Source organism: Scardinius erythrophthalmus (assembly GCF_964197995.2).
Source record: "Scardinius erythrophthalmus genome assembly, chromosome: 20".
NCBI lineage: Eukaryota > Metazoa > Chordata > Actinopteri > Cypriniformes > Leuciscidae > Scardinius > Scardinius erythrophthalmus.
Genome location: NC_138240.1, coordinates 7759041 through 7771618, shown reverse-complemented (window position 1 = coordinate 7771618; position 12578 = coordinate 7759041). Strand labels below are relative to the sequence as shown.

Here is a 12578-nt window from a genome sequence, read left to right as displayed (position 1 = left end):
GGGCCCCCCCAAACCCAAAAAAATGCAGTTTTTCCTAAATAACTACCTGAACCGTGGCACCGAGGATGAAGAAATTTTTATGGTATGTTGCTCTTAAGGGCCCACATCAACCTAGCCCATAATCACTCATTTGTGATTTGCGCCCCTCCCATAAAAAATTAAAATGCAATATTATTCTGCTTTAATCGCCCCTATCTTCAGTGGAGATGTTGAGAACTGCACCATATTTCATGTGTATGATTAACTTGACATCCTCTGGGGGTATCCTCTGCTAAGTTTTGTAGAATTTCATCCATGGGGGGGTATAAAATAAATTCATTTATGTGCACATTTAGTGACTGTACACTCATCGGCCTGTAGATGGTGCTGTTGAGCGAAGGGTTGCTGGTTTAGGATGATACTGTCACACACACACACACACATGCAGGAATACAAACAAACACAAGCATGCACACACAATGACATCCACACGCACAGACACACACCCATACACACACATACAAATCCACATGCACAGACACACACACACAAACACACGCGCACACATGTACGCACACATACATACACGCACAGACACACACACACACACACACACACACACACACACACACACACACACACACACACACACAGACACACACATACACAAACACACACACACACACACACACACACACACACAGACAGACATGCACATACTATTACTTTTTTTAGGTATATACATAAACACGCAATACAGCCAAATTACTCCACGTCATTTATTTTTGTGGAAAGCCAGTGCAGGCCTGAGCGGCGGTCATATTTTGTACCGCGATGCGGTACATCTAGTTGTTAATGTCACAAGAAAAACAATGGTGTGCTTGGTTTCAACGTAACTTTATTCGTTCATGAGTTATTTACAAGTTTCTGACCACTTATAAAATGTGTTCAATGTGCTGCCCATTGTGTTGGATTGTCAATGCAACCCTGATCTCCCACTCTTCACACACTGAATGGCCCCCAAGGTCTCCCGATCTGACCCCCTAAGACTTTTATCTTTGGGGTCATCTGAAGGCAATTGTCTATGGTGTGAAGATACGAGACACCTGAAGCACCTGAAACTACGGATACTGGATGCCTGTGCTGGCATTTCTCCTGTGGTGTTGCTATCAGTGTGTGAAGAGTGGTATAAGAGTGGAGTAAATAACTCATGAACGAATAAAGTTACGTTGAAACCAAGCACACCATTGTTTTTCTTGTGACATTACCAATAAGTTTGATGTGTCACATGGCCCTCTTCCTATTGAAAAAACAAAAGTCGGCCACCATGGTCACCACCCATCTTGAGGAGTTTGCCCCCTCACATATACTAATGTGCCACAAACAGGACTTTAATATCACCAACCATTCCCATGTTATTACGGTGTATCCATATAAATGGCCCACCCTGTACATCCACACTGGGCACAGAGCACTGATACAACTTCTACACATGATTCACTGTAATACTTTAACAAAAGAGAGCAGAATTTAAATTTTTAGCTGAATATCTCTTTAATTAATTCAGTTTCATGGACAGCCTTGAATTAATATGTTGTAATTAGGTCTGAAAAATCCTTGTTGAAAGAATTTTTGAGTTTATACTGTGAATTGTGTCTCTTTTCCTAAACAGGTGTGAAGATGAGAAAGAAAACCGCAGAGACAATAGCATTAATTCTCACAGTTGTTGTGTGTCTCTTGATTATTATGAACAAAAATGACACTGAAGACGATGTGATATCAAATAGCAAAGACACATATGAGACGCTCCGTCATCAAATCCATTTGCCCAGATCCAAAACTCCCCAGCCTTTGTCTTCAAGTTGTCAGCAGAATATGTCGGCTTATACTGTGACTGGATTTTCTACTCTGCCAGGTCATATCCAAGATTTCCTGCTTTACCGACACTGTAGGAATTTTCCCATGCTGCTCGACCTGCCTAATAAGTGTGGCGGACCCCTGAACTCTGCAGATGTCTTCCTTCTGCTGGTCATCAAGAGTTCTCCAGAAAACTACGAGCGGCGAGAAGTCTTGCGGAAAACATGGGCCAAGGAACGACTGCACAAAGGTGTGTGGATCCGTAGAGTCTTCATAATCGGAACAACTAAAACTGGCTTCGAGAAGCGCAGGTTGAATAAGTTATTGAAGCTGGAGAACAATGAGAACAAGGACATTTTACAGTGGGACTTCAATGATTCATTCTTTAACCTCACACTGAAGCAGATCCTTTTCTTAGAGTGGATGGAAAGATGGTGTCCACAGGCTAGATTTCACTTAAACGGGGACGATGACATCTTTGCCAATACGTTTAACATGGTTGAGTATCTTCAAGGTCAAGAGGACAATGATGGAAGTAAACATCTCTTTACCGGGCACCTCATCCAGAACGTAGGGCCTATTAGACACTCTTCAAGTAAATACTTTGTCCCGGTGCAGGTTCAGGAGTCTGAGATCTATCCTCCTTACTGTGGTGGAGGCGGCTTTCTTCTCTCAGGCTTCACAGCCAGAACAATCTACAACATGTCTCACTCTATAATTCTACTGCCCATTGATGATGTTTACATGGGGATGTGTTTGGAAAAAGCTGGCCTCAAACCTACATCCCACTTTGGTGTAAGAACCGCTGGTCTGCATGTCCCAGCTGAGAACGTTGACAAATTTCACCCTTGCTATTACAGAGAAATCATTTTAGTCCACAGATTTCTACCGCACATGATTTTTGTGATGTGGGATGAAATACAAAACCCACATTTGCAATGTGGAAAGACAAATTCCTCTCTTCAGGGAAGCCCATAAACAAAAGAAAGGGAAGCATAATAGCTTGCTAGAATTTATGTAATTAATTTTTTTTTACTTTTTTTCTACACCATGTTTTACCATGTCACTTCTCAAGAAAATTATTTGGTGTGTTGTATTGCACTTTAACGGAAATGAAAAGGGTGGTTGATTCCTTTCTCAGCAAAAGTTGTGCTCTTTATGGTTTTTATTCTTTCTTTTAAATAATTAGAGAGTGCTTATGGAGATCTATAATCTATATCTTTCCTTTTTTAAATCTAATTGTATCAGGATAGTTAATGAAGTGTAATATGAAGTTGTGTTCACTTGCACACAGTCTATGCATTACATGCTGCAAAAGCAAATTAAGTAATTTGTAATTTGCAAAAAAGTAAATAATTTCCATAATTTCAGTTCTTTTGAATCAAAGTGGTTTGCAAATTCAGATGGTTCATCTCCTGAATTATTTATTTTGTGAATCACGAATCTGAATCGCAAAATTCACTGGACCACGCGCAAGAAGTGCTGTTCAAGTAAGCTTTAATGTGTGTTTTCAAATTATAAATAGGACATAAATTATTTTGATAGGCTACACTTTGACGTGATAAAGTTTGTTAATTTGACAACTCTCCTGTTCTCTAGAAATGTTTGTATTAATAAAAGGCAAATACCAACGTCAAAGGTCAAATAGTAAAATGCTGTATCATTTGCATTTTTTCATGGTGTTGTGTAGGTGTAGGCTATATTTATTCTTAGTTTGCTTTGTTATTTTATGCACCAGTGATCCACTGAAGTAGGACTCACTCACTCACTGAATCATTCAGAGCAGTTCCCTTGAGTTTACTCTTACATAGACACCTCACCAATGTCATAACCAGCTGTGCTGTTATTTATCAAATTACTTGTACTTTTCATATTGATTTAGTATCAATTAGTTAATACTTATTGTCTTTACTTATTTGAGCCAAACTTAAGTCAGACTCCATCAATGTATCTTTATTTTTATTTTTTTTTATCTATGAAGGTTGGATAGGCTACATTATGCAACACGGAAGAACCAGAGATTATAAAATATGAGGATTTTTGTTTTGTGCAACACAATGTTACATTTTGTTCTTTCTTGGGTGGAGGATAAGATATTGCAGTTTATGACAAATTAAATGACAGACCAATGGTTCATCCGATCTTGGCAGAACTTTGATCAATCAATTTTGCGAGGATCGGATGAACCATTGAGTTGTCATTTAATTTGTCATAAATTGCAATATCTTTCAAACGATTAGACATATCACAGGGTATCCGCGGGGTCTTAAAAGGTTTTAAAGGTGATAAATCAATTTTGGGAAAATTAAGACCCTTAAAAAGTATTAAAAAGTCTTATCACGGCTTTATAAAGTCTTACATTTTGAAAGTATTTTTTCTGAATTAGCTCTAACAGTTTGAGTCCCAAAAACATTGTAAAAGTGTGTGAATTTAGTTATTTTTATTAAAAAAACGAACAGGTAAATTGCCTCTGAGAGCACAAGAGCGGGCAGGTGGGTGGAGGTTCAAAAGCACAATGTAGCCTACGCTCTGGCGTTCCCAGTGTGTATTACGAACGCACCGAAATGTTTTAAAGGTGAACTAAGTAACTTTTTTATCTTAACCGAACAGCTTCGGGGTCATTGGAATGGTTATATGACTGTTTTCGGGTTGAATGGTGGTCTTCTCGCACCCCTCGAGCGCCTGTGAGACGAAAAACCACCCTTGCAACTTTGAAAATTGGGCCGGCGAACCGCCGGCCGCAGCATCAGGAAGTATCACGTGATATCAGGTCTCACGATGTAACGAACTGCTTTACGGCACTGCACACATATAGCCGTTTCTCAATACCAAGTACACAAAGTTCGGACTTGAGTCCTTGGTAGTTCGGACTGTCAAGTTCGACTCAGGAGAACGAACTCCCGAGGACGGGAGGACGCGAGTCCGATAATTCTGCAAATGGAACAGCGGCGTACTTGATAGCGTCACGCTTGCTCTGGCTACTCTGGTTATCTCTTTATAGGCTACAAATAAAACAAAATATGTTATAAACCACCATTTTGCCTCTTTTCATTTTCATTTAAAAAAGATCTTTAACATAATGGCCACACAAATGAGGTTCAGGCAACGCAATTGATTATCTTCACTGCATATTTACAACAACACGAAATATAAAGCACAACCCTGACTCTTTTTGTTTTTCATTTTAAAAATATGATGAATAAAAAACATTATAATATTGATCATTAAAACGAACATTTAGCAAAAAGAGACAGGGTTGTGTCATATACAGTGAAGTGAATGTAGGCAAGGCTATTATAATAAAATATTTTATATGTTTTAAATATATAAAATAAAATGACATAACCTTTTTGCTAAATGTCAGTTTTAATGATCAATAATAGCCATTCTAAAAGTATAAGTAGCCTAAAAGGTATAAGAAGCTATACAATAATAAAGCCAACGATTCAGTCAAACATAAGTCAGCTCTCTAGGCTACATAGTTAAATAGACTAACGTTAAATAAAGCCATAACTTCACTTTGCCCTCAGCTAAAACGTTTTGCCAGGGAACAAATAATACATTTCTGAGACAAATAAAACAAATAAATCGCCTGTTGGATATACACAAGACGATTTAAATCTCATGTTATACCCAGACTGTAAAAGGTTATACCACTAGACTAGAGACATCCGAGTCAACGGCAAGTCAGCAGCACTATAGCCGGGGAAAGGCTGTTCTCGGCGGGGTACGAGCGCCGAGCGTCCGATTTCCTGGTTCTCACAACTCCGAAAACGTCAGATCAAATTTTCAAATAGGCGCTATCTTTATAAATAAACCAAAGATTTGAGCTTTAAACAACTACATTCTCGCCTGAAATACTCTTAAAACTACATTTCGTGACACATTTATAGCAGTATTTTTAAATTACGCGGGGTTTCTCCTCAGCTATTGACGCTTGCTGGTTGGTGGTGTGAGATGCATTCTGGGATACCTGGCTTGTCAAGTCCGCACAAGTCACCTCTTGATGCATCCTCGGTAAAAGGGGCGGATCAAGAACACATCCAGGGATTTGAACTGGACTTGGCTATGTGAACTTTGAATTGGCACAGTACTAGGGCAGCGACTGATGACGTTTCACAAGTCCACAAGAACACAAGTACAGACAAGAACGCATATTGAGAAACGGCTGTACACTATCTAAAAAAGTGTTTACCCTCATTCATTTCCAGAGACGCTGACCGCAGAAAGTTATTACAAAGTAGCAAAAAAGTATGGAGTTGTAGCCTACAAAGCAGAGCCCTAGAGCAGGGGTCTCCAACACGTCGCTCGCGTGCTACCAATAGCTCGTGGCTTGACATGAGCTAGCTCGCCAGAGGCCGTTCACATATCGCGGCTTTCGCGCGCTCAAGTTTGTTCAAATGTAGGTGCGCGGGGAGGCGCGCTCATAATTGAAGCGACGCGCTAATTTTTTTTTTACCAGGCGCAACGACAACGAGATGAAAAGAATCTAAACTTTTCAGAATGCCGCAAACGCACCGCAGGTCATGTGACAGGAACCAACCAATCACCCCTTTCCATAACAACATTGAAAGCTCAGTCAACATGAAGGATGGGGGTGTACCCAAACACTACTAATAAATATAAGCTAATGTGTAAATGTCAGTAATTTATCTTTTTTGACTCATTCTTTTTATAAAAAAAAATTTAAAGGCTGAAATATGAGGTTTATCTTTGTATAAAACCTTTTTTGTCAAAATTTTATTTGAACTTGTATACATGTTAGTAGACAACATGTTGCAAGACACTCTTTTAAAATCTGGGGCCTGTTTCAAAAAGGAGGTTAAAGGGATAGTTCAGGATTTTAGACATGAATCTCTATAGCTTCCCCATAAGCAGTGTGGTGCATTGACCATGACTTACCCCCGACAGCGTCCTGTGAGCCGAGCTCCGGTCCAGTTTTGGTCAAGATGAAATTAGTCCGGCAAGTTTGCTGGGGTCACGGCAATAAAGCTTTTTTCTTCTCAAATCAATATGTGTTCAAAAGAGTGATATATTTGCGTCTCTAAAACGTTGTCTATGGAGAGGTCAGACCTCGTAATGGCTTGGCACTATTTTCTCCCCTGTCATAACACTGCGCGCTGCCGCTACCTACAGCCAGCTGCGAGCTGCGCAGGCGCACACCACTTTTTCAGTTGTTCGGCAGTGTTTACAGCAGTGTTTACGTGCTCAGAACAGCTACACGAACGAGCTAACATAGCTACTCACCAAGAGCGATCAGTTTGTACAAGCTTTGTAGAAAATGGTGCGGAATTGTGACTATCCGGACTGTACAAACAAAGATGTGGCGCTTTCTCCTCACACATTTCAAAGATTTCCTGTGGCAGATGTTGCTCTGAGGCGACTTTGGCTCATTGCTCTGGGCTTCAATGTGAACTCCAAACTGGCGAAGATAAAGAAGCTATCCTTTTGATATCCCAAAAGATATCATTTTGGCTGTGTGTCGAAGTCAATGTTGCCATCGTCGCTGCTGTAGTCAGACATGTTATCGTTCTCTTTACGAGCTGTAAACAAAGTGACACGTGCGCGGCTCCCAGCTGGCTGTAGGTAGCGGCAGCGCGCAGTGATATGACGGGGGAGAAAATAGTGCCAAGCCATTACGAGGTCTGACCTCTCCATAGACAGCGGTTTTGTGACGCAAATATATCACTCTTTTGAACACATTGATTTGAGAAGAAAAAAGCTTTATTGCCGTGACCCCAGCAAACTTGCCGGACTAATTTCATCTTGACCAAAACTGGACCGGAGCTCGGCTCACAGGACGCTGTCGGGGGTAAGTCATGGTCAATGCACCACACTGCTTATGGGGAAGCTATAGAGATTCATGTCTAAAATCCTGAACTATCCCTTTAAGTGAAAACGTTTCGGTTACTCACGTAACCTCTGTTCTCTCTAGAAGAGGGAACGAGTATTGCATAGTTGCTTACGCTACGGGAAAGCCTTTCTTTCTCGAGATACTGAAGCCAAAAATTATCCTTAATTTTTATAATCTTGTCAACGCAGTGCGGCAGCCTGCAGACCTAGGGCAAGCTTACTAGCGTGCCCATTGGCTGCCCTGCGGCAACTGCAGCAGCCTACCGCTGAGCCCTTGGCGTGACGTCACGACCAATGAGCGCGCTTGGCGCGCTTAATGCGTCACAGCCCGCGAAAAGGGGTGTGGCTTAGCGTATATAAACAGGGCTCGGAGGCTGCTTCTCTGGTTTCTGTCGCATGAAGCGAAATGAGCTCGTGGTGCGAGCACGGCGGGCTACGCAATACTCGTTCCCTCTTCTAGAGAGAACAGAGGTTACGTGAGTAACCGAAACGTTCTCTTACGAGAGGTTCTCTCGTATTGCGTAGTTGCTTACGCTACGGGAACGCCCTTGTCAACGCCGTGCGCGCCCAGCATCCACTGAATGAGTCCCAGGGAGAGCCCGGGGAACGTGATAGCAGAGAGCCGGGCGGCCCGAAGAGGGCTAGCGCCGTACATAAGCACACACTAGGGGGTTAGGAGCGGCACGGCCGGTCCGAACTGACAATTCCCTGCATAGTGCAGCTCAACCAGTAGAGCTAAATCACACAACGTAGCCCGCGCACAGATAGTGGGCTGGCATACGCGAGACTTAGACTGATAACACTTTCGCCTGCAAGGCGGGAACATCCAGGTTGTAAAACCTAACAAATGTGGAGGGGGAGGCGCAGCCTGCCGCTGCACAAATGTCATGAATGGGAATCCCGCTGGACCACGCCCACGACGAGGCCATGCCTCTGGTGGAGTGAGCTTGAATGCCCAATGGGCACTGCAGGTCTTTAGACGCATAAGCAGCAGCAATAGCGTCCACTATCCATCTGGACAGGCTGTGTTTCGAGGCGGCGAGACCCTTGGTGCGCCCGCCAAACGAAACAAAGAGCTGTTCCACCACTCGTTTGACTGAAGACAGTGCTATCAGAAAAACGGTTTTGAGCGTGAGGTATTTCATATCCACAGTTTCCAAGGGTTCGAAGGGATGCGCTTTCAGGGCCTCCAAGACCAGTGAAAGATCCCCCATAGGAACCGAGGGGGGTCGCGGGGGGTTCATCCTCCTGGCTCCTCTAAGGAAGCGGATGACGAACTCGTTCCTTCCTAATGCGCGGCCCAGCTCTGAACAGAGAGCGCTGAAATGGCCGTGACATAGACTGAGCGTGGAGGGGGACCTGCCCGCGTCCAGTAACTCTTGAAGGAAACACAGTACTCGCGATACCCCACATGTCTGTGGATCGAGCCCCTTAGCAGTGCACCATCTGTTAAACACTGACCATTTCGACATGTAGAGCCGCCTCGTAGAGGGGGCTCTAGATTGTATGATCGTGTTCATGACCCCGTCTGACAGATCAGCGTGTAATCGTTGAGGCTCCACGCATGCAGAGACAGCGCTCTGGATGGGGATGCCATATCGAGCCGCGGGCTTGAGAGAAAAGGTCTCTCTTCACCGGTATCGGCCAGGGGGCTGAGTCTGCCAGCTGTATTAGATCCGGGAACCAAGCTTGGTTCTCCCAGTATGGGGCTAAGAGGAGCACTGTGTGGCGCGCTTCCCTGATTCTCTTGATGACCTGAGGCAGCAGAGAGACCGGGGGAAAGCATACAGCGGGCCGCTGGGCCGGGTCTGGGCCAGCGCGTCCTCGTTCTTCGAGAAGAACTCTGGGCAATGAGCGTTGTCTTTTGACGCAAAAAGGTCGACTTTCGCTTTGCCGAAACGGCGCCACAGTGACTGGACTGTTTGGGGGTGTTGAGACCACTCCCCAGGGGGAACGCTGTCCCTGGACAGTCTGTCGGGGCCCTTGTTCAGGTGGCCAGGCACATGCGCGGCTCTCAGCGAGCGCAGAGAGTGCTGAGCCCACACGAGGAGGCGTTCCGCCAGGGTGCAGAGCGTCTGATCTGACACCGCCCTGGTGATTCACATAGGCCACTACCGATGTATTGTCCGTGCGGACTAGAACATGGTGACCGTGGAGGAATGGGAGGAAGTGTTTGAGAGCTTTCTCGACCGCGAGCATCTCTAGACAGTTTATGTGTAGGAGATTCTCCTGGTCTGACCAGCGGCCATAGACCGGTCTGCCTTCGAAGAGCGCTCCCCAATCTAGGTTGGAAGCGTCTGTCGAGACAACTTTCCGGTGTGAAATCACTCCCATAGTCACTCCTGTGTGATACCATTCGGCTGCCAGCCAGGGCTGCAGGGCTGAAAAGCAGCTCTGATTCACTCTGACTCGCAAGCCGCCGGCCGCCCAGGCTCGGTGGGGCACGCGCGCTTTCAGCCAGCGTTGAAGCGGGCGCATGCGCAGTAAGCCCAGCTGGAGCGCTGCTGCAGCTGAGGCAATATGCCCCAGGATACGCTGGAATGTCCTCAGCGGAACCCGGCTGCCTATTTGGAGGGATGCGGCGAGGAGGCGGATGCGGCGCGCGCGCTGCTCCGACAGTCTGGCCGTCATAGCCACCGAGTCCAGTTCTATTCCAAGAAGGAAATTGACTGACGGGGCGATAGCGAGCTCTTGGTCCAGTGACCGAGAGACCCAGATCCTCCAGATGGCTGAGAAGCGCTGTTCCGTGAGACACAAGTTCCGTCTCTGACAGCGCTAGAATAAGCCAATCGTCCAGATAATTCAGTATTCGCATTCCCTGTTTTCTCAGGGGAGCGAGAGCCGTGTCCATGCATTTCGTAATGTACGGGGTGCCAAAGACAGGCCGAAGGGCAGGATTGTGTACTGATATACTCGACCGTTGAAGGCGAATCTCAAGAATGGCCTGTGACGGGGAGTTATCTGGATCTGAAAATATGCGTCTTTTAGATCGAGAGAGATAAACCAGTCTCCTGGGCAAATCTGCGCGGGGATTTTTCTGGTTGTGATCATTTTGAACGGCCGTCTCATGAGGGCTTTGTTCAGATGTCTCAGATCTAAAATAGGTCTTAACGCTCCGTCCTTCTTGGGTACGAGGAAGTGGCGGCTGTAAAGGCTCGACTCGCTTAGAGAAGGATGAACCTGTTCTATAGCCCTTTTGCGCAGTAGCTTCGCTATTTCGGCTTGAAGCAGGTGCGCAGCTTCTGAACTCACTTTCGTCTCCGTCTGTGCTAGAAAGCGCGGAGGGCGACGAGCGAATATAAGCGAATAGCCGTGTTTTATAGTACTCAGCACCCATTCTGACGCGCCCTGAATAGCTTCCCATGCTTCCGCATGCATAGCTAGGGGTCGAATGGTCTCTGGGTTCAGATAGCCGCGCTGCGCGGGATTGGGGAACCTGTATCAGAGAGGATGGAGCGGCGTGCGCGCCGCTGGTGCTCGAACACGGGGGCTGGTAAACAGTATTGGCCGGCTGTACAGCGTTCGGTAGCTCGGTCCCAGAGGATGGAGCGCGATTTGCTGACAAACACCCCTGGCGCGAAAGCGGCGTGGGGATTGTAATGTCTAAAAGTGAGTGCGCATGCACCTGAGCGGGCGCAGAGTTTACACTTATGACACGGCCAGAGTTTGGGAGCTTAGAGGGTGTGCGACCCGAGGTAACTGAATGGCAGAGCGAGCAGCGGGTAGGTGTGAGCACAAAGTTGTGGGCACATTTACTACACTTAGTACTCGAGCGGCTTGTGTCCGCTTTATGAGAGAGCGCTCTATGCGCGTTACCATGGGGACCATGTTTGTGTGAAGCAGTGAGCACATGGGAGTGGGCACATTTTCTACACTTATAACACCCTCGGCTTGAGCCGCTGTTGCCCGGGGTAACCGAGTGGCAGAGCGAGTTACAGGTAGATGTGAGCACAGAGTTGTGGGCACATTTACTACACTTATTACTCGAGCGGCGTGTGACCGCTTTATGAGAGAGCGCTCTGAACGCGTTACCATGGGGACCGTGTTTGTGTGTAGCAGTGAGCACATGGGAGTGGGCACATTTTCTACACTTGTAACACCATCGGCGTTATAGAGCAAATGCTTTGATGGCCAATATGTTTAGACGCTCATAAATACTCAAGCACCATCCTGTGAGATGCGGGTTCGCTTTCTGTATGTAAGAAAGCTGGCCGCGAGCTCGGAGAAGACAGCAGAAAAAATATTTTCTGCCGCCAGAGCCGGATTTGAACACGGTTCTCCAGTGCAGAAGCGTAAAATTCTGCCACTGAGCCACAGGGGCACACATGAGCTTCCAGTTGGTGCGAGCATATGACCGAGCGTCGTGTTTCGGCGTTTGTTTGCAGGCGCGCGTGTATTAAAACAGGCCCGTTTACTGCAGCATTAGTATTTCCAGCCGCCTAACTTAGAGGGGACTGAGAAATATGTATCCCGTGAGATGCGGGTTTGCTTTCTGTATGTAAGAAAGCTGGCCGCGAGCTCGGAGAAGCAAGCAGAAAAAAGTTTTTTCTGCTGCCAAAGCCGGATTCGAACACGGGTCTCTGGTGCGGAAGCCTAATGTTCTGCCACTGAGCCACAGGGGCACACATGAGCTTCTGGTCAGTGCGAGCATATGACCGAGCGTCGTGTTTCGTTTCGGCGTTTGTTTGCAGGCGCGCGTGTATTAAAACAGGCCCGTTTACTGCAGTATTAGTATTTCCAGCCGCCTGAACTTAGAGGGGACTGAGAAATATGTATCCCGTGAGATGCGGGTTTGCTTTCTGTATGTAAGAAAGCTGGCCGCGAGCTCGAGAGAAGCAAGCAGAAAAAAGTTTTTCTGCTGCCAGAGCCGGATTCGAACACGGGTCTCT

At 45.9% G+C, this 12578-nt stretch overlaps 1 protein-coding gene across 1 annotated transcript; it reads left to right on the top strand.

The window, feature by feature from the left end:
* Positions 1–1659: 1659 nt before the first annotated feature.
* Positions 1660–2814, top strand: LOC308680453 (N-acetyllactosaminide beta-1,3-N-acetylglucosaminyltransferase 3-like; the record flags this gene model as incomplete). Its single annotated transcript, XM_081348584.1, has 1 exon — positions 1660–2814. The coding sequence occupies one exon, from the start codon at positions 1660–1662 to the stop codon at positions 2812–2814; it is 1155 nt and encodes a 384-aa protein (XP_081204710.1).
* Between the last annotated feature and the right edge of the window lie 9764 nt (positions 2815–12578).